At 42.8% G+C, this 22,500-nt stretch overlaps 1 protein-coding gene across 2 annotated transcripts in view; it reads left to right on the top strand.

Annotated features, from left to right (window-relative positions):
* The first annotated feature begins 611 nt into the window (after nucleotides 1-611).
* LOC306928251 (A disintegrin and metalloproteinase with thrombospondin motifs 2-like) overlaps nucleotides 612-22,500 on the top strand; it is a 58,613-nt gene continuing 36,724 nt past the window's right edge. For both annotated transcript variants that reach the window (XR_013790662.1, XM_079508218.1), the window contains exons 1-3: nucleotides 612-882; nucleotides 6,171-6,973; nucleotides 22,286-22,496. Coding sequence is in view for 1 of the 2 variants with exons in the window: in XM_079508218.1 (XP_079364344.1) it covers nucleotides 792-882; nucleotides 6,171-6,973; nucleotides 22,286-22,496 (1,105 nt within the window). In the remaining variant the exon portion in view is untranslated. The remainder of the gene's footprint in view (nucleotides 883-6,170; nucleotides 6,974-22,285; nucleotides 22,497-22,500) is intronic.

A 22,500-nucleotide genomic window follows, 5' to 3' on the forward strand; every position in this document is an offset into this window, starting at 1 on the left:
GTGTGTCTCTCCATTCATCTACGTTTGGAGCTAACGTGCTGATCGGAGCTTTAAACCAACCATGAAATTGCAGCCGCCAGGAAAACCCTCATTCTTCACTTTCTCCCCGTTCCCTTTTCTTTTCTTCCTTCCTTCTGTTCTTTCTTTGTCGTTCTTTCTTTTATTTCTTTGCCCTTCTCCTCTCCTCAGTCATCATGCACTCACACTATTGCCTATAGTAATAGCCTTACCTTAGAGCTCCTGCCTTGCTCAGTGTGTGAGTTTAACAGATGGAGGTTGCCCTCTGGGAATCACATCTGCACTGTGATCTCATTCAAACAAACAACCAGAGAGAGAGAGAGACAGAGAGAGAGAGACAGACAGAAAGAGAGAGAGATCATCTTCAGGGGCTAATGCTCTACACATGAGGAGGACCAGCATCTTATGTCTATACTGCACAAACAAACATTTCAAATGTTTGATTTAGTGGGATCATAAGTATATCTCATATTAAGCCACTAAAAGTGTGTGTGTGTGTGTGTGTGTGTGTGTGTGTGTGCGTGCGTGCGTGTGTGTGTGTGTGTGTGAAGGAGAGACGGATGGAGAGAGAGAGAGAGAGAGAGAGAGAGAGAGACAGGAGGGACAGAGAGGGAGACTTGAGGAAAGAGAGAGAAATTAAAACAGAGAAAGAGCTATCACTTTGCGGTCTGTTGTTATAGGAGGGAGTGAGAGAGTGAGAGGGACAGTAGTATAGCTGTTAGATCACTCAACCATCGGTCTGTCTATGCCGGAGTCTCTTTCTCCCACCGACCATGGATGATATTCGGGTTGGATTCTTTACTTTCTTTGTTGTTTGTATGCAGATCAGTCGCCTGAACGGACTCTACATCAGCAAAAACACAGGTATGTGTTGGAAGACACGCGAAAAACATCAAGCCAAACAAAGGTGCATGCCGTAATTAGACATTAACCCACCGCACCGGTGTGTCAGAAGGTTGAGACGGATGTCCTAAAGCGAAGTTCATTAGCCTATAGTGTTTTTCTTTCGCTAGTAAACATTATTTGAGTGGCTCGCTAGGGTTTAAATATCACCTTAACGCATGCAGGTAAAACAGCTGAAGTCTGTTGATTTACCAGACAGTTTTAAGTACAGTAGAGTGTGCATTTCAGTAGCCTAGTTGTAAACTATTAAGTGTTTTTAAATTCATATGGCCACTGGCCAGCCCAGCTGGTGAAAACGTGTCATATAACTGCTGGTCAGCTGGTGCAAAACGTATATAGTTATAACTTATAGCTGCCTACCGGTATACCCTATATTAAGCTAAAAATAAATACTATTCAAACCAAAAACTGCTGAAACTCGTGCATGGTCAAGTTGTTTCCACAGTCAATGTCATAAAGGTGTTGAGACGAGTAAATCACGTCCGTGACAGCTGAACGTCCTGACCTGGGGCCACTTGTGATTCTGCAGCGTGGAGCCTCCTGCAGGTTACAATGACTGACTGGGGTTTTATTATAGGCTATAACCAGTATAAACTGCACTTAATCCTGCGTCGACCACAGGGTGTGTTGTGTGGTGCGTTCTAAAACTCAACACTCCCAACACCTTCATTGCTTTGCCAGGAGAACTGCTTTTTAAGAAATTATGACATAAACATAATACTGGATGGCTAAACCCCCCCAAAATACCTGGTAGGTAGTAGACATAATAGTCTAGGCCAGTGGTTCCCAAAGTGGGGTCCGGGGACCCCCTGGGAGTCCCTCAGGTACCCCTGGGGGTCCCCGGACCCAGCTAAATGATAGTTTGGAACCAAATGGACCCTTATGGGTCTGTAACTCAGAGTTAAAATAACATTGATTTTACAATATAAATTGGGGGTCCCAGAGATAGAAATGCCATTAAATGGGGGCCAGGCCATGTCAAACTGGGGGACCTTGAAGTTAAACTGCTTGAGAATCACTGCTAGAGCCGTAAAAATCTTCTCTTATGGGGGTCCCTGGCATATCCTTTCAAATGGGGGTCCGTGGGCTTATGAGTGTCAATTTGGGGGTCCTTGACATGAAAAAGTTTGGGAACCACTGGTCTAGGCCACTGTAGCCTACCTGTTATGACTGAGGGAAGTAGGGGTGTTGGGGGGGCTGGAGCACCCCCTCCCCCCAGGCACAGCCTTCCCTCAGACAGGAGGGGAAAAATAATAATATTTTGAATCAGAACAGATTGCTTTTACTAGGTCTAATAAATATGCTGTATGATCACAGTATCGGCGCCTTATCCTGGTTAATTGCCTATTAATTGCTTGTGTCAGTTTGCTCATGCGTGTGGAGAGGGAACGCACATTTTGTGGCACCAACTACTACACGTTCAGCTGCACCTCCTACAGTAACTATCTTCCCGTGGCCAAGATTAAAAACAGAAGATGCAGCTGAAGTTATACCTGAACAAGTGCAAAAATGTCACTAAAACCAGGAAAGGAAAAATGATGGCCAGTTGTTATTTGTTTATTTATGTATCTAATTACTATTATTATTATTATTATTATTATGGTTCAAGACCGAAGGGACTTAGACCCCTTATTGTTTTTGTACCATTTTTCTTCTGCCATTTTTCGCAGTTCTGGCAGTTCTGTGCTGTTGCTTTCCACGAAATTCCACTCCTGGTTGGTTAACCACTCCCCTTGAAATCACATTTCCATTCATTTGTGTGGCGTCTGGACCCTGCTAATGCATGGTTGCCTGCGGGAGTACAGCGTTGACAGACAACCCCTTCAGCCAATCAGCGTAACAAAAAAGTGATGTCATCTCCAGTCTCCAACCAGTTATTTAAACTAAAGCTCTCATTTGTTAATTGCTCATTTGTCTTCTTTCGGTCATCAGTGTTTGCTTTATTGCTATTATGGCATGACCCGGTATTATTGCTGCTTGCAGCTATATTTATTATTTCCGGGTAGTATAGCCCTCCATCCAGCAGCGATGCAATTTCTAAATACAGCTCCGTTGAGCCTCCATTATAACCCGATTTTCAAAGCGCCGTATCTCCAAAGGTTAGAGAGCTGTCCATGGTAAGCTGGCGCACACCCGACGATCGTAAATAATTTGTGATTTTGTATCGCATCGCTGAGAAAATGTAGCTGGTTGTATTGCTAGATAAAGGCTCTGGGCTGTGTTGTGTGGTGTCGTTCCACTTCCGGAGGCCCCCACCTTCCTGTTTAACCCGGAAGGACAAATAAGCTCCGTAGAGTGGGCCTGGACGGGCGGCCCCTGGGGCAGTACCAGCATGCTAACACTAGGGGCAGCGAAGGAGTTAAAGAGGAGACGCTGTGAAGAGAGAGTCTTTTATGGCTTATCGCTGCTTGCAGCTATATTTATTGACATTTAGTCCTGTTCACTAAACTAGGTTGACTTGTGGCAATATTTTATAAATTATTGCACCGACAGATTAGCAATAGCCTGTGGCCCTCCAAACTTTCCTTTAAAATTCCCACATAATGTAGGCTACATGGGCAGCCTAAACAATCAAACCATTTGTGGAGAAATCACAAAGGGATAAAATGCCTTTAACTTTTCCGTTGGTGAGATTTATGTAAGAGTTCAGTTTGGGTTATGTTTCCACTGTTTTACAAGTGCTTTTGAAATGACTAATAGTTCAAATGGCAACTCTTATTTCACGTGCCAATCTTCACGGCCACTACTCCCTGCTGTTTGGCTGAAGATGCTGTGCATGTGTGCTGCAGAGAGAGTGGAGAGAGAGAGAGAGAGAGAGAGAGAGTTTAAAAGTTCTGGAAAAGGACATTTTTTTCCTCTTTTCTGTTCCGCTTTCCTCACCACGTTTTTCCATAAATGTTCCTCTGTGTGTTTATGCACCAGCAACTCTGGCGTCCCGGGAATGTGAAGGGTTCACTCATATTTCCTCACATTCTGCTGTCGGAGTGTGTCTTATCAATAATAAGTTCATTTAGGTGAATCTAACTCCCCACTATCTACTCTCTCTCTCTCCCTCTGTGTGTGTGTGTGTGTGTGTGTGTGTGTGTGTGTGTGTGTGTGTGTGTGTGTGTGTGTGTGTGTGTGTGTGTGTGTGTGCGTGTGCGTGTGCGTGTGTGTGCATGTGCGTGACGTGAGCGTACACACATGTGTACATCTGGAATGCCTGCATTCTTTCTGTATTTTTGTATTTCTCAATTTCTCTCTTTCTCTCTCACCAAGCAGGCGAACACGTGTGTCTTCTGAGTTTGTTTACACGTGTGCATGTGTCGTGTGGCTGTTGCTCGCATGATGTATTGTGTACTGTGCGGCGTGTGCGCATGCCTCCTGAGCTCTGTGTGTGTGTATGTGTGTGTCTGTCTGTGTGTGTGTGTGTGTGTGTGTGTGTGTGTGTATGTAAGTAACGGTAACTACGTACATGGTGAACCATGGACTATGACAGAGAGCAGAGCTATGGAGGTGGTGACCTCAGACAGACAGACAGCCGCTTCCTCCTCCCCTGTAGTCATGAACAGTAGCTCATATATCTTCATCTACAAGGCACCGGGATACACAGATGGAACATCAAAGCCTCCGCTATATAGGCTAACAAGCTTGGACTTTAGATTCCAACGCTGTGATAATACAGGAAGGAGAAAAATAAAGTTGCGATTGGATAATGAGGTGATAATGGTGAAAAAGCAGCCCTAATAATAAAGTTATATGACCATGCCGACAGCCCAGGTCCCAGGACAACCAATATTACAGGGTTCACTATGGTGTAACCACCTGGACTCGAACACAGGCCCCTCATATCAGAGGCCAATCATCTACCGCTAAGGTTTTTTTTGAGTGGTGTAAACCACTCCTACGACTGGCTTTGTTAGTTTACGTGTCTGTCTGTCTGTCTGTGCTCAAAAAATGAGCATTGGTTGCTATGGTCACCCAGTTCACCTGGGTGTGATTTCATTACGTCAGACATTATGTCAGATCAGAGCTGATCAGGCTATATAAGACCTTACACCACTCAGTTCACACGGGTGTGATGTTTCATGAACAAAGGCCTTCTTCTTCGTCATACTACAACTGCAGTGTCACACAAAAGCTTAAAATTAGCCGATCTACAAGCTCACAACTGGTTGTGATGCAAGATGTTGTGAGCTTAGATCTACTTCTAAATAGTTGGTGGTTATAGTAATTGGTTATAGTGTGTCTGTCTATTTTATATTGAACCGATGAAAAGTATTAACAAGAGCTTGTGACTAAATAATAAATACATTGGATCCATTGGAACACAGCTTTCCTTTTCTGTTTCCTAAAAAGTAACAGTATTGGACATACAAGGTTTCCATCCGACAACAATATTAGACTGGTCTTCAGACTGGACGACACTGTTGGATGATATTATGCTGTGCGTGCGTGCGTGCGTGCGTGCGTGCGTGCGTGCGTGCGTGCGTGCGTGCGTGTGTGCGTGCGTGCGTGCGTGCGTGCGTGCGTGCAATGTCTCAATACACTACATCATCATCAAATCACAACACAAGGTTTTACATTTTTCTTCAAATCACAACACAAGGTCATACAATTATCATCAAGGTTGTCACATTTCACATTAGATCTCTAACGATCTCTAACAAAGAGAGGTGAAGAAGGTCAGATGATTGACTAGCCTGGTTTCCAGCCCATAGACCCCGCCCACTCGACTGAGCGCACTGGGTCAGAGTCTGACAATCAGGCTATTTTGGCAATGTCATCATACGGCCTGCTTGCCAGAGCTAACATTGGTACATTTCTTCCAATCCGGTTTTAACCCCTTAAAAAATAGAAGTTATTTGGTTATTATTTCAATGCCCGAGTCTCCCCTTTGTTATAAATGTGAGCGAGCCAGTTGTAATCAGTGTGCAACGTGAACGCTGCTTAGTCGGCACTAGCAGCGGGCCTCAAGGCTGCTGCTGTGCACCTGCTGTGAGCTTGTAGGTCCGCTATTTTTTGCTATTTTAGAAATAGGGGTTAACTCATTGTCGTTCATGTACTCCTCCATTCCTTACAGAAGGATGCGAGTCATGATGGGACTGACTGCATTTGAAAGCTTGGTTCAAGCCAGGCAATGAGCCACGTGGCTCAACTACTGTATGCACATCTCCAGGTGTTTCACTTCTTAATGTGCGATCCTCCTTGAGATCTCTCCATGTCACTCTTGTATTTATTATCTTTGTATCTCTCTCTTCTCTCGCCAGACTCTCTCCATCACGTGTTGTCAGAGTTCGATGTCGTGCGTCCAGTGAGCACTGACGCCGAGGGGCGTTTCCTCTCTCACTCGGTCTCCGCCCCCCACCTGGACAGCTTTCTGGCACGCACACGCAGCAAGAGGCACGCCCCGCAAGTAGACACAACGCACAAAGACACACCCACAACACATAAACATACGTCCAGAAATGATATAAACAAGACCTCAATACGCGAAGACTCCCCCGGAAAACATACAGGTGTGCCAAGAGCACAGCAAAACACAGCCACTCTTTATAATGGAGGGGGACATATCAATGCGGGCACGATACACGCACACAAAAGACAAATGCATACAGACACCTCCATTCCTCATACAGGTACAACATACACAGAAACCCCCGTAGTGGACACAGACACGCCAACAACTGGCGAAGACATGCCCGCCACAGAAACGAAAGCGCATGCGTCACATGATGGAACAGAAAGCAGGAGTGAGCGGAGCAATGGACGGCGAGATCACGGAAGGCAGACGTCTGGAGAAGAGGAACGAGGGGGGAGTGAAGGCCAAAATGGCTTCCGCCCCCACCACCACAGGGAAACGCTGTACTACAACGTGACGGTCTTCGGCCGCGAGCTCCACCTGCGGCTTCGTCTCAACTCTCGTCTGGTTGCTCCCGGCGCCACCATCGAATGGCACGAGGAGTCGGGGCAGAAGCTCTCCGAGCCGCTAGGGGGTGATGACTGCTTCTATGTCGGGGAGGTCACCAATGTACAAGACACGTCGGTGGCCATCAGCAACTGTGACGGGCTGGTAGGTTCAGACACATTTGATTGCTCCTGTTTTTTTGTGTTTTAGCAAGCAGTGTTGATTTCGTCTACTATGACGAAATTTTTTCGTCGACTACCTCTTTACACTGACAAAAACGATGAATAAAAACATATTACAATAAATATATTGACAATTTTGTCAACTTGACAAAAATGTTAGAGACTAGTGGAGAAGAGATCCAGTAGAACTAAAAGACATGTCATTTTATGTTTGGTTGTGTGCAGGTGTCACTCTCAAAAATAGCCGATCTGCAAGCTCACAACGTGTCGCGCTGCGACACGTTGCGACATGCAGCGTGCTGCGACACAAGCTTGTAGATCTGCTATTTTCGGCATGCATCCAAGTATAAATCGGGCATTACGACACCATCACAGGGGCCAGCAATGTTTGGAATTTGCCAATCAGGATGAAATATGAAAAATCTGACATTATTTAACGGTCGCAACAATATGTTAATTACGGTTATAACACACCTTTTTTTCTGTTAATTCCGGTCAATCATTCAAATACAAATGCATAAGAGAGTCATGATTGATTGAATGAAACTCACTGCAATCTTTGATTTACCGCACAAGGAAACCATGTCCAAATAATCTCATCGTTCAGCATTCAGTGTTGAACTCCAAATGGCAAAGTCATTTATGATGTCTTTAAAATCCATTTCTGGGCAAGTTGACGCTCTATGGGGAGCATTGCCAACCAGCAAAACTTCTCCTGGAACATTGTAGATTGCACATAGTTTTTTATGAGCTTCATATCATCCATCTTTCTTTTCTTTCTCTGTCCCCTTACCTCCAGTCACAGTAGCATCAAGTGACAGACCAACATTTTTGCATTATAGAGAGGGAAAGAAAAGTAGTATTTGACCACTATATCAAGAAAATTGATAGCTTTTATGTGACTCACATATATTACAACATTTCCAACAATCTGGAAACCAATTCGGCACGCCTGTACAAACATAAGAAATAAAACAAAATGAAGGTTGCGAGTACAACACACAAAACGGGAGAGTCAAAAAAGGAGCCATGAATGAATGAAGCCATAACATATTCTGAAGAATCTGTTCCAGGCCCTCCCTCTGTTCTAATAAATTATCTTTTTGTCTCTCTATCTCTCTGTCTCTCTCTCTCTCTCTCTCTTCCCTTGTCAGACCATCTCTCTTTCACTGTTTATCTGTAGAGGGAGAAAGGGCGCAGAGGTTAGAACACTGCAGCATGTCATGGCAGGATAATTAGAAAATTATAAATAATGAAAATATCTTATATATATAACTTGTAGATTTGTCGTAGCCTGCACCAAAGTACAGTATATAGAGCCAAAGTGTATGAATATTGTTTTTCTCAGAACTTCGTTTAAATATTTCACAGCAACAGACGTTAACAGACTTCATCTGTTTTCGGTCAGTGTGAATGTCAACATCGTAAACTCTCACTGCATGCAGAGACGATACACAGAAGTGTGTCAAAAGTATCTACCGTATACACATCAGCTCCTGCTTGTATGTCGTGCTGGATAAGAGTGTTAATATAAGCTTTAAACATAACTTTCATTTCTTATCCGGGATTCGAACCCTAGATCACCTGTATGAGACACCAGATATCTACTACGATATGGAATAACACTTTAGTCTGGGGTGATATTGCCCTAAAGGTTAGGTGGCGGCTACTGAAAACATGCTGTTGGTGTATATAATATTTATTTAGTATATACTTTATTTAGTATCATTGGTAACACAAGGGGCCCGGTAGTAGGATGAGTTCATCTGTGTGCATATAGAGCCTATTGTAGAGAGACCACCTCCAACCACTGCAGATGTGATATTGTATTAACATACTCCACCTACTGGATAAGATATTTTATTCATTCAAATTCTGGATTCTTTAAATCTCGGTTTTATAAAAGTGGTGAAAATGTACAGTATATATGAATTAATTAACACCTGGCACACGACTCTTCTGTAAAATGGTTCCTCTTGAAATACATCAAAATGAGCCTGATAAGACAGCAAGCTTGTAAGATTACGTACGTGTGGTAAACGTGTCATCTTGTGCAGTGTAGTGTGGCTTTGCTGTAATTATAGGATATAAAACAAACCCCTGCAAGACAGTTCACATATTTAGTCTATTCTGACAAACTGCGTACGTGCACACGAATGTGTGTTTGTGCTTTTGTATTTGTAGGGCTTAAATGAGGTCTGTGAGTGTTTTGTCTGTCAGCGTGTCTGTATACTGAATAGGGTGATTTATACTTTGAACTGCAATGTGTTGTGAGCTTGTAGACTGGCTATACCAAAGTCCTGACATCACTCCCACTACCCAGTGGTCACAGTGTTATTTGTTTTATATTGGAAATCCCATGGAAAATCTTTGATTGTGTCATATATAAGAACTGTTTTCCAGAAATACACAAATCATCCTGGAAATTTTGTCAGGTGTGCATGACTCTGTGCCATTTATGATATTGAGTCCCATTTGATAATGTCTGTGTTTGGAGAAAGTCTTACTCTTTGGATAAATTAGTACTTTTTCACCGTCAGTTGATGCTTCATATGAATAAAATATCCTGGGTGGTTTGTTTATTTTCTGAGAAAAGAGGAGAAGCAAGCACTCAGTTGAGTGATTCAACGTAATAATGTCTCGGGTGCACGATTCAGGTAGATACAGTCCATAGAAAAGAATACTACTAATACGTTATATCCAATAGGATTCTTGTTTATTTTTCAGTTTTCCCCAGCAGCGTTTCAGCCCGGAGGCCTTCCAGTTCTTATATGATGCAACCTAAGATTCCCCAATGGGATTTCCAATACAAAAAATAACAATGTGACGCAGGGGGATAAATCATTTATCACAATTATTTGCATGATAGTTAATCGCCAAGTAGTAAAATTTCATGATCGTGACACCCATGGAAAATTATGTCATAGGTAGGTATTCAACCCTCCTGCCACTGGAAATACTGATAAAAAGTCACTTGCTAGCAAAACTCTCCAAAACAACTTAAGGCCAGTCAGAAATAACAATAAATTGCTGCATAGAGATTGTGCATAATGGTCCACATGTACTGTACTGAAGCCAAATGGTTGCGCTGTAGGCCTAAGTAGAAAATACCTAATTTCACTCATTTGTTTTTCTTTTTTCGTTTGGGTGAACTGTGTTGTTCCTTTAAAGAGTAGTGTAATTCTAAAACCGATTTTGTGCAAGATGAGAATAGGACTTCCCATTTCCCCTGCAAATCACAGTCATGAAACACTTTGAACAATCCTGTGACCTGTGACAGCTGCCACCTACAAGACTTTATTTAATGCACAGTGACCTGCCCCCACGCATCACTGACAGAAAGATAGACTTTATTTAATGCACAGTGACCTGCCCCCACGCATCACTGACAGAAAGATAGACTTTATTTAATGCACAGTGACCTGCCCCCACGCATCACTGACAGAAAGACTTTATTTAATGCACAGTGACCTGCCCCCACGCATCACTGACAGAAAGACTTTATTTAATGCACAGTGACCTGCCCCCACGCATCACTGACGGAAAGACTTTATTTAATGCACAGTGACCTGCCCCCACGCATCACTGACAGAAAGATAGACTTTATTTAATGCACAGTGACCTGCCCCCACGCATCACTGACAGACAGACTTTATTTAATGCACAGTGACCTGCCCCCACGCATCACTGACAGAAAGATAGACTTTATTTAATGCACAGTGACCTGCCCCCACGCATCACTGACGGAAAGACTTTATTTAATGCACACTGACCTGCCCCCACGCATCACTGACAGAAAGACTTTATTTAATGCACAGTGACCTGCCCCCACGCATCACTGACAGAAAGACTTTATTTAATGCACAGTGACCTGCCCCCACACATCACTGACAGAAAGATAGACTTTATTTAATGCACAGTGACCTGCCCCCACGCATCACTGACAGAAAGATAGACTTTATTTAATGCACAGTGACCTGCCCCCACGCATCACTGACAGAAAGATAGACTTTATTTAATGCACAGTGACCTGCCCCCACGTATCACTGACAGAAAGACTTTATTTAATGCACAGTGACCTGCCCCCACGCATCACTGACAGAAAGATAGACTTTATTTAATGCACAGTGACCTGCCCCCACGCATCACTGACAGAAAGACTTTATTTAATGCACAGTGACCTGCCCCCACGCATCACTGACAGAAAGACTTTATTTAATGCACAGTGACCTGCCCCCATGCATCACTGACAGAAATACTTTATTTAATGCACAGTGACCTGCACCCACGCATCACTGACAGAAAGACTTTATTTAATGCACAGTGACCTGCACCCACGCATCACTGACAGAAAGACAGACTTTATTTAATGCAGTGACCTGCCCCCACGCATCACTGACAGAAAGACAGACTTTATTTAATGCAGTGACCTGCCCCCACGCATCACTGACAGAAAGACTTTATTTAATGCACAGTGACCTGCCCCCACGCATCACTGACGGCGTATATGCTTTGTCATACACGACGAAAGCAAAAATAGCCAATGCACAATCTCACACGACGCCTCTTTCTGAAGGGGTTTGAGCTACGTATTCAGAAAATGCACAAAATGTATACAATGACCCACACACACCACCTGCACTCTAAATATGAACACTTTTATTATAATTTAAGCAACGTTCTGGTCATAGACAGGCATGTGAGGTCACTGGTTTATGACCAGTTAACGTTGCTTAAATTAAAAGTGTTCATATTGCAAGGGCACCCATCTCTGAGCTGATCAGGTGTGCATAAGCCTTTGTTTCCTGAGCTTGCAGATCTGCCATTATTCAATATTCTTTGAACAAATTTGCCCAGGGCACCATACAAGCTGGAACTACCACTGCCAGCTGCCGATAAAAGTTGACAAGAGAAAAGTGCTGATGTTGACTGGGCAATTCATCATGTACATGTGTTCCTGCTGAAATTGATGCAGAGTATCATAAGGCTACGTGGAGGAGAGACTAGAGACGAGAAAAGGAGCATGTCCTCTTGGATGTTAAAAGCTTCCATTAAACTCTTCAGACAGAGGTGCGATCGTATATTTTGCTTGTGGAAAACTGTCCATTACCTCTCACATCAGAGGGAATTGTGATGTATTGAGCTAGGTGTTTTTGAGCCGTTGGAGACCATAATGTACATGTACCGTATAGCTGGCTCACCACTGTGTTGTTCCTTTGCATGCTGATATTTAGCACATTCAAAGGTTTTGTGATGTCAATCAAAAAATGCCACATCTGCCAGCCAGACAGCTCCCATTGGCTGTCACTTTTCATCTCCCCCATAAGAGAGAAAACCTGTTTCCATGCAGGTCTCCGACTGAGTCATCTGTCTGGGGTAAATCACATCTCCATATCCTGCCTCTATTGTTGAGGAGAAACCATTGATGGCGCTGAAACAGCAGTACAGGGATTTAGCACAAATACATTTAACGGTTTTTACCACAACATATTCAACTTTCTGACAACTTATTGAATTATGCCGTTTATAGTCTTGCTGACTTTGTTGCAAATCAGGCTAATCCACTTCATTCATCAACATTCAGTTCTGCTCAGTCATGAACTGTAAATTGTAATTGTACTGATCCGCTCTTGTCTGGTGCTTCTCAAAAAAAATTATTGATGCCTGAGTATAATTCTTAAGTTCTCTGAACCACTGCCATGGTGTTGCAAGCAAGGCAAACATTTGCAAACTGAAACTACTGCTTCTTTTCTTCATGACTTCGTTACACAGTCTTTAAAGGTTTCATGACATTAATTTTTTTTTTTTCATTTTTCTTTTAGAGTTTATGACCTCAATTGCACCCAAAAAACCTGAACTTGGAACATTCAGTGGATTTTCTGTGGTCTGGAGTTTTCTCTGGGGTTTGGAAGACTTTTGACCTGCAATGAAAACAGGCAAAACAGTGAAAACAGTGACATCTGCTGGCAATTCCCATTGACATATATGGGATTTGCAGGCTGTGACATCACAAACAGCAGGAAAATCATAGCACTTGTTTGAGCCAGAAAACCTTTAACAAACTCACACCTGCATGCAAAATCTTTAGACAGTAGCTTCATAATTTGACCTTTTGTTTTCCACATAAAAAGAGACACGCAGTTCAGCACAGGCTGACCCAAAGAGATATATATATATATCTATATATATATATATATATTATTTTTTTTGGTTTGAAGGGCAAAGAGCAAGGTCACAGTCAAAGTTGAAATCTGAAAGAGCGAATTTGGGAACGATGCAACTTGGGAACCTAATGATATACGTTGTCATAGCATCCGTTTGAACTGTCAGCCGGTGTCCCACATGGAGAGATCTGTGTATGTGCCTGTGTGTGAAGACTGCAAACTGAAAAGTGTACTTGGCAATCAATTCGGCCCACTGGCAGAGCCTGATTGGTTGAGCCTCAATTGGCTGAGGCAGAGGCTGGAAATTGCACAGGTGAAAGGAGTCGGCCTCATTAGGCCCACTGGCAGAGCCTGGCCCAGGTGAAAGGAGTTGGCCTCATTAGGCCCACTGGCAGAGCCTGGCCCAGGTGAAAGGAGTTGGCCTCATTAGGCCCACTGGCAGAGCCTGACCAGAGCCTTTTGTGGTGGTTCACCAACTCGATACCTGGCACTGCACTCCCTGTGGGGGTGTGGAATGCGTGTGTCGAATGTGAAGTCGGTGGTTCAAACGGTTCTCGAGTTACGTGCATTACTACCGTACACACACCTACGCACGCACGCACACACGTACACACGCAGAGACGTGGCGCATTATATAGTAGATGCAATGCCCCAGACACACAGTCACACACACACACACACACACACACACACACACACACACACACACAATGCCCTGTGTGCGTGTGTGCATGCGTGCGTGTGTGTGACGTGTGTTAGGTGGAAATGGCATAATGTTAACGGAGGTCAACACATACGTATGCCAACAATCATGTTGCCGGAGGAGTGCACTTTACTGATTGCAATTTTTCTAGTTGTGAAACTGAAATGCCTGAAGGAATGGAAAAAGCACGTCCCTGATAGCCTACAGAGCAACATCTTAAATATATAATATTTAGATACTTTATTCTTCCCAGAGGAAATTCCAATGCCTATTGGCTAGTGTATAGAGAAAACCTGGAGTGTTATGGGAAACTAATTAAATAAATGCACAATGGATCACGATAAAGACATGATTAAACAAGTAACTCTGGATTTTCTGTTTCCAACTGAAAGCACCCCTCATGTTACCAATCAATTATGGAATATCTATTATTCAATTTTTAATATTGAAAAAAGGTAGTTGATACACATCTACTAGCAAGCAAATTGATAGAGTGCCATGGTGCAGAGTACACTCATATACAAATACGAGGAAGGAACGAGGATATTATGTGATTATTCTACTCATTTTTCAATTATACTTGAAGTATCTGCCCTTCTCTGGTCACACAACGATGTCTGGCGCAATGACCAATGTGCCGTGCCATTAGCCGTGTTTTGTGCTGGTGTGCCTGTTTCACCAACATAGGAGGTGAAGGGTTGAATGGGAGGAGACCCTGGGGCAGACCAAGGATGAGCTGGAGGGTTTATATCTGTTGGGAACACCTCAGGGTCCCCCAGGATGAAGTTACTAATGTTGCTCTGGAGAGGGAAGTCTGGAGCTCTCTGGTGGAGCTGTTGCCCCTGCGTCCTGACTACGGATAAGCGGTTGAAGATGGATGGAGACTGCATATAGTCTGTGATTTTGGATATTGTACTTACTACTATTACTTATGATATAGTATAAGTGTTCTATAAAAATATAAAGATCGGATCTGGAAAATCGACATCGGCAGATCAAATGATCAAAATCGGATCGGGAGCAAAAAATACTTCATCGGGACATCACTAGTTGTGAAATGGGCATGTGCACACAGCACACACGACCATATGAATTTAGGAGAGATCAGGGAAAATTACAAAGAATAAATTCCATTCATAGTCTTCTCGTTTGCAAGTCTGTTCAGTGACTGCGTGGCAGCCTGGCAGCCAGGAACAATATGGCTTCATTTACTGGTATAATTTAATGCTAACTAAAGTTGAAGATGTTTATTGTCTCTTACACCAGGGGTTCTCAACCCGTGGGTCGCGACGCCTCGGGGGGTCGCCAAATTATTTTGGGGGGTCCCCAAATTATTTTCAAAAAAACATTTTTGTTTTGTTTTGTTTTTGAATGGCTGGAAAATGGAAATGAAGAGTTTACATAGTACACATATAGTACATGCATAAACTTTCCTTAATGATTATATCTGGTTTCAGTATTCAATTATGATATATTTTCTCTATTATTAAGGTTATTTTTGCAGTCAGTTTGTATTGGCGGTGGGGGGCGGGTCGCGAGACATGACCAAAGCATTTCTGGGGGTCACACTCCAAGCTTTCCTATACCGAGTGAACTCAAGAAGATACTCCAATTTTACTCCGGCATTTTTTGTTTTTTCCCAAACATAGTGAAAATAGCAGATTTACAAGCTCACAGTGTGACGTGTAAGCTTGAAGATCACCTACTTGAGCTATGTTTGAAATTGGTCTTAACTTTTTCAGCTCAACAAGCAATGTCAAAATGGGATGTGAATCTGCAGATATATCACATTTTCACAGTTTAATCAACCATTAAATTAAAAAACTATTCAAAACTTGTTGCGACACGTGAGTGAGCTTGTAGCTGATATCTTTGCAGAATTCTCACCCGAGAACGGGGATGCTAGGGTTCAAGTGGTTAAATCAGATCAATTATATCTTGAACATGCAGTTTCAGTTGGTAGTTACAGTAGTAGTTATTCTGTCTTTCATTTTCTCAGTTAGTGGCTAACATTCCTTTGCTATCCTTGACCCTCCACAGGGTTCAACATGAAAGGCTCAACTGAAATACTTTGGGGTCATATGATTTATGCTTTTGGGCACACCGTTTTACACTCTGTGTTAATACTGGTGAATATGCTGTGCTTGAACCAAAATAAAAACTATTTGGACGATTATAGAGTTATAAATCTGAGGCGGTGGTAACTGATTTTCTTTCTCTGTCGATTGACTTGAGTAGTGCTTGGCCCCTTGACTCACATTTTGATTCCATCAAGAAGAACATTAGCATGTTTACAGCTGAAAACATCACTTTTTCTGGTTGTTGATTTGCATCAGTTTTCAGTAGCAACATATAAGAACAGTGTGGGGTGGCTTTCTATTTTACTATGTAGTTGAAGACTTGTTTGTCTCAATAGATTACATCACTGGAAAATCAGGCTCTATTTATTTACCTACGATCACGCCTACTCTGGTTGCAGTGTTTTATGGATACCAAATGTCCTGGATAGCATCCATTGAAGGCGTTCTCAACATGACCATGGCTGTTTAAAGAAAGAACAGAACTGTTCTACAACATGCCATGCTATTGATGCACTTGGGAGGCAAATAAAGTGGAGCCGGAAGTTTCATGAAATGTAATAAAACAAAAGACATATCACACGTTGTTTTCTGATCTTTTTGAGGGGCGCAAGCCCCTCCTATGTCCAGCTTTGAGTAAAAGTTTGTGTAAACACAAACATTGAGGGGTAGGGGCGGCAGTGGCTCAGGGGTAGAGTTTCCGGATGGTAACCGCAAGGTCGCCAGTTCGAACCCGGGCTCCCCCAGAGTTAGTGTCGAAGTGTCCCTGAGCAAGACACTGAACCCCTAATTGCTCCTGATGTGCTGGTTGGTACCTTGCATGGTTTCTGCTGCCATCAGTGTATGAATGGGTGAATGTAATGCACAATCTATGTAAAGCGCCTTGGATAAAGGCGCTATATAAATGCACCATTTACCATTTACCATTTACCATTGAAGACAAAAGTGAGGATGCAAATTGTGATTGGCCGGTAAGTGATGGTGTATGATGATAAGAGTGCCCCTCTTCACACGGGTGTGATTTTTTTCCTCCCTATTTGCACGCTATATAATTGTATTGAGGTATCTAAAGAGCACAGATAAGGTTTCTGGCTTGGCAGTATGAGCTGGCATCATAAGGATTGGTTGACAGACCAGTCTCACGATAACAGCACAGTATACTTGCTACACAGTCAGAAACGTAATATTTGCTCTTTAGATACCTCAATAAAATGATATAGTGTGCACACAGAAACATAAGACAGCCGAAAACAATGTGTGATACATATATGTCTTCTTTGATTTTCTTGAACCGATTATTTTACAAAGGTTGGTTACCTATACTTACAACGTATATTCCATCAAACTTTCAGCTTCAGTTTGCCTAAATGTGCCAGCTGGAGTTGCCAGATCAAGGAAGTGACGTTCCTTCTTTTTAGGGCCAAACAAAACCAGGAAGCAAGTCATTCTGTGTACTTGGCAACTATTTCATTGAGTACTCTCATCATTTCAGTACACTGTCAGTATAACATTTGCTCACATTCTTAGCTTAAGTCAGGGAGTGTACTGTAAAGGTGGACTTTGCTGGATTTTGTCGTGTATATTAGGTAAGCCAGGTGGTTTAACCTGGCATCTATTCTGGGCGTGTCATTACTTCTCAGTGAGACGGAAAATCTGCATCACCAGCGGGCCCCGAGGACCAAGGCTGGAAACCAAAGGAATGGTTTTACTTCTGAACACTTACCAGAGAAGATTCCTGGTTTTCTCTCACGGCGACATCACAGATCAGAAGCTTGGCTCTCTGAGTCACTGGTGTTGCCAAAATCTGGACCGAGATCACAAGAATGCTTCTAACAGTGATTTTTGAGTGTTTTTTTTTCCGCTTTTACGTTTCCACCGAACGAGGACGGCTGCATATTGTGATCTATCCCAGATGTGGAAACATGAGATGAGGATGAAAAAAGGAGAGAGAGAGAGAGAGAGAGAGAGAGAGAGTCACATTTGTGAGTTACACAGGATGTGAAGTATCCCTTGTTGTATTACACAGGGGCGAGTGCTTGTATATGAACCTGTCTTGGATGTTAGAGGATAGAGTGCATGATGAGAGAGTGTGTGCGGCACCAAGGTTATCAAGTGGGTATCATTGAGTTATGTGTTGGCAGCCTAATCGGAGTCCCTTTATTCCCACTGCTAAAACCAACACCACATCTATACTGGGATTACAGCAGGTTGTGGGTTCAATTCTCCTGTCCCGTCCCATCCAAGTCATACAAAATATTGTAAAAAAAAATTGTACCCAATGCCTCGTTGCTTGGCACTCAAAATCAAGGGTTGGATTGGGGGTTATAAGTATAAGCCCCTGCTACTGTACGGTACATGCTAGCTTCATCATGACCAGGGGTGCACTTGTACATCAAGCTGCCTTACGCTTAGGAAACAGGAGATAGGCTCCTGTTTCCTAATGGTTCGGGAAACGGCTGCTTACTTTACATCAGTGGTTCACAAACCTTTCAGCTCGAGACCCAAAAGAGAAATTTGATGTCTCCCCGGGCCGGGACTCAAACTAGTGAACACGCAGATTTACTATTTTCACTACTTCATAAAGAATATTAATAAAATTGTTCAAAAAAAATGTTGAAAAAAAAATTATGTTCAAAAAATGAATAGGATGTAAACATTTTGAAAAGAATTGCAGGAAACTGTAAAAAAAAAAAGAAAAAAGATTTTGACTTGTGACCCATGACAATGTGTTAGGGAAACACTGATACATTGCCTTGAACATCTCATCCGGGATTCAGCGTGTACGTTGGGAGAGACATGAAACAAAAGTGTTTAAAACGGAAATGATGAGACCCCTGGCTGACTTCTCTGAACCTCCCAGAACCTGCCACTTTTTACTGTCGCTCATCCGTCCACAGAATTTGGGAGGATAGCCTTTAGTTTTGTATGCTCCACGGTCATGGAATCATGCACCACAAAGACATTAAACTGGAGCACTTCGTCCCTTTGGGTGCATTTAAAAGTTTTCTTCGATCGATAAAAACGGAGGTCTTGCAGCTGTTTTGTATCGATATTTAATTTGTGCGTTTGTTTTGTATTGTATTTTAGGTTGTAATCCCTGCTTAGAGATAACCATTCCAATGGGACTCAAAATGCGCCACGTCTCTGTCTGCGTGCGTGTGTGTAATGCACATAACTCGAGAACCGTTTGCCCCACCGACTTCACATTCGACACACGCGTTCCACACCCCCGCAGGGAGTGCATTGCCCGGTATCGAGTCGGTCGGACCCACGGTTCTCCAGAACCACCACAAAAGGCTCTGGTCAGGCTCTGCCAGTGGGCCGAATCAGCCTAAATCCCCTCACCTGTGCAATTTCCAGCCTCTGCCTCAGCCAATTGATTGCCATGGCAACCTGCACCTGCCAATTGATTACTTAATCAGTCCACTTTTCACAGTCAGTTTGCACTCTTCACACAGGCAGACAGACAGATACAGAGATCTCCATGTGGGACACAGACAGACAGTAAAATGGGTGCTATGACAACAGGTATTGCATACTACAGACATCTCCATATACAGTATGAGCACAAAAGGGACACAGACAGTTAGTTAAAACGGGTGCTATGACAAGTTGACAATGGGTATTATTAGTTTCCCAAGTTGCATCGTTCCCAAGTAGGCCGGTGGCCGACGGGCACGTACAAGTCTAGTCTGGTTAAATTAAGGAGAAACAAAATATATTTTGCATTATTGCACACTAAGACAAGAGTAATTTGAAGTGGACCTAAAACACTGATTCTCAAGCGGCTTATTGCCACTCTTGACCAGTAGGTGTCCTACCCCAGTGGTTCTCAAAGTGTGGTCTGGGGACCCCCAGGGATCCACAGTAAAGTGTATATTCGAAAATAAACGTATCCCCTATTTCTTTTACTTTGGCTATTCCAAAATACATACATGCTTAAAACACAATCTTGGCAAATTGTGAACATTTTTGAACATTTTGAAAACGTTTAACACAAATCTTCTCATATGGGGGTCCCTGGCACAAAATCCTTTCTTATAAATCTTAATTCGGGGGGACCTGTACATGTTTTGGGTCTTTTCTGCCGTTATTGGATAGCCTACAGCTGAAGAGTGACAGGAAACAGGGAGAGACATGGGGAGTGACACGCCGCAAAGGCCCTCGGGCTCAGGAATCGAACCCGTGACTCACTGTCAGACCGCATTAGACCATGTGTGTGGTATGCGTTGTAACCACTGGGCCATCAGAGCCCCAATTTTGGGGGGACCTTGACATGAAAAGGTTTAAGAGCGACTGGCCTAAAAAACCTGCCGCCGCTTGAGGGGAAGCGTTCCAGTTTGAGTTCATTCCATTGGCGTCCTGGACTGGAGCTCTGTGTGCTCACGTCATGCTGTTAGCTCATGTAATTGTCTCATGGAAATGTTGGAGGGCTGTTGTGCATCTGATGGGAATTGTTAAAGCCAGTGGTTTAATAAGCTCCTTGAACCACAGAGGAAAGGCGCTCTCTCTCTCTCTCTTTCTTCTCTCCTTCTCTTCTTAGCTTTTGCGTCTGTCTGTCTGTCTGTCTGTCTGTCTGTCTGTCTGTCTGTCTGTCTGTCTGTCTGTCTGTCTGTCTGTCTGTCTGTCTGTCTGTCTGTCTGTCTGTCTGTCTGTCTGTCTGTCTGTCTGTCTGTCTCTGTCTGTCTGTCTGTCTGTCTGTCTGTCTGAAAGTTTGAAACATATTCCTCTTTTGCACAAATAGAGAAGAAACATTCAGTATAAGAGAGTGGGTGTGATTCTAATTTGAACTTTGAAAATATACTAGTAAAATAGTAGATAGCCGTTTAGTGCAGGTAGGGCCAAGAGATTACAGTTACTTAGCTGTGCAGTTACTGTGGCCAGGTAGGGCCATGATTAATGTAACAGGTTAGAGCTACTTACGGTAAAGATGTTGCAAGCTTCCTCCTCTTGCTGGTAAATCCTTGGTGTGCAGGATGGTCTGAGCATTTACGAGTACCAGCTGCAGGGTCATCAGCTGGGAGCCGTCCTTCCTTGATGTTTGGCCTGTATGGGCCCAGGCCAGAACATCTCCTGATGGTTGGGGCAGCGGTCAGGGACGTCTCCCTGACCTCTCCCTGCAGCTGGACTCTATGGACACTATGCATGCTACTATGTCTCTAGGTGGATACTAAGTATGGTCATGAATAATGTAAAATATTAGTTTCCACTCTCTCCATGCAGTTGAGGCAAGTGTACAATTTATTATGTACACTATGCATATATAACAGATGCTCTTATCCAGAGCAACTTACAAAGTGCAAGATCAGAGTAATGTTTGGTACCCTAATTATGATAAAGTAGCCTATTTCATTATTAATAATAATAATAATAATACACTTTATTTATATAGCACCTTTCATACATAAATGCAGCTCAAAGTGCTTCACAGGGCAGGACACAAAAATAGAATACAATAAAACACAGTCAAGTAGTTAAAATGATAGAACAATGGCAAAGAACAAAATAAAAGTATAAAAACATAGAGAAGAAAATAAATAAAAACACAACATGCAGCAAATCAGTCAGGACAGAGTAGGAACGCAGATATTAAAACTCAACTAAAAGCAAGAGTGAAGAGGTGAGTCTTGAGTTGAGATTTAAAAATGTCTACAGAGGGTGCGTGTCTGAGCTGGAATGGTAATTTATTCCAGGCTGTTGGGCCGTAGAAACAGAAAGCTGCCTCACCATATTTCTTTGTGCACATTTTTTTAGACTATGGATTTTTTTCCCCTTCTTACACCACATTGTCCGAAATGGGCTGCCATATACGTGTACGCAATCTATAAAAATACATGATAAAAGTGACAAGAAGATACAAATAATGTTATTGGGTAATAATATAATAGATGCAGTTACAGTTACTTCTCTCTCTATGTGCAGGTGGGGCCACCCCACACATCTCAGATCCAAATATTGTACCTTTACTCCACTATATTTATTTGAAAACTTTAGTTACTACCGTAATTACTTTGTAGATTTTGATCATTTATTACAAAACATAGGGCCTACAATGACCAATTTGGCCCTACATTTTGTGCATTTGAAAATAGCCGATCTACAAGCTCACAATGTGTCTCACATTGTGAGCTTGTAGATCTGCTATTTTCAAAATATTTACATATACATTTTGCATAACTTTCTACTTCGATACCATTGTACTTTCACTCAAGTACATTTTGAATTCCGGACTTTTACTTCGAAGTCTTTCTACTATTGATACTTTTGCTTTTAAGTAAAACATTTTGAGTACTTTTTCCCACCACTGGTAATACAGTAATAGTACAGTTACAGTACTTTGCTCTTTCCAGGCAGGTATGATCAGAACGGGTAAAGAGGAGTACTTCATCGAGCCGATGGAGCGCGGCATGAGCAGGAGAGGAGAGCAAGAGGAGGAGGAGGAGGAGGGAGGAGGAGGAGGACGAGAGCACATCGTATATCGCTCCTCCGCTGTTATCAAGAAACAACCCACCGTCAATCCAACCCAAGCTGTCAATCGAACTGACGACTACTATCTGCAAGGTGA

The sequence above is a fragment of the Electrona antarctica genome, assembly GCF_951216825.1.
Source record: "Electrona antarctica genome assembly, chromosome: 8".
Lineage (NCBI taxonomy): Eukaryota > Metazoa > Chordata > Actinopteri > Myctophiformes > Myctophidae > Electrona > Electrona antarctica.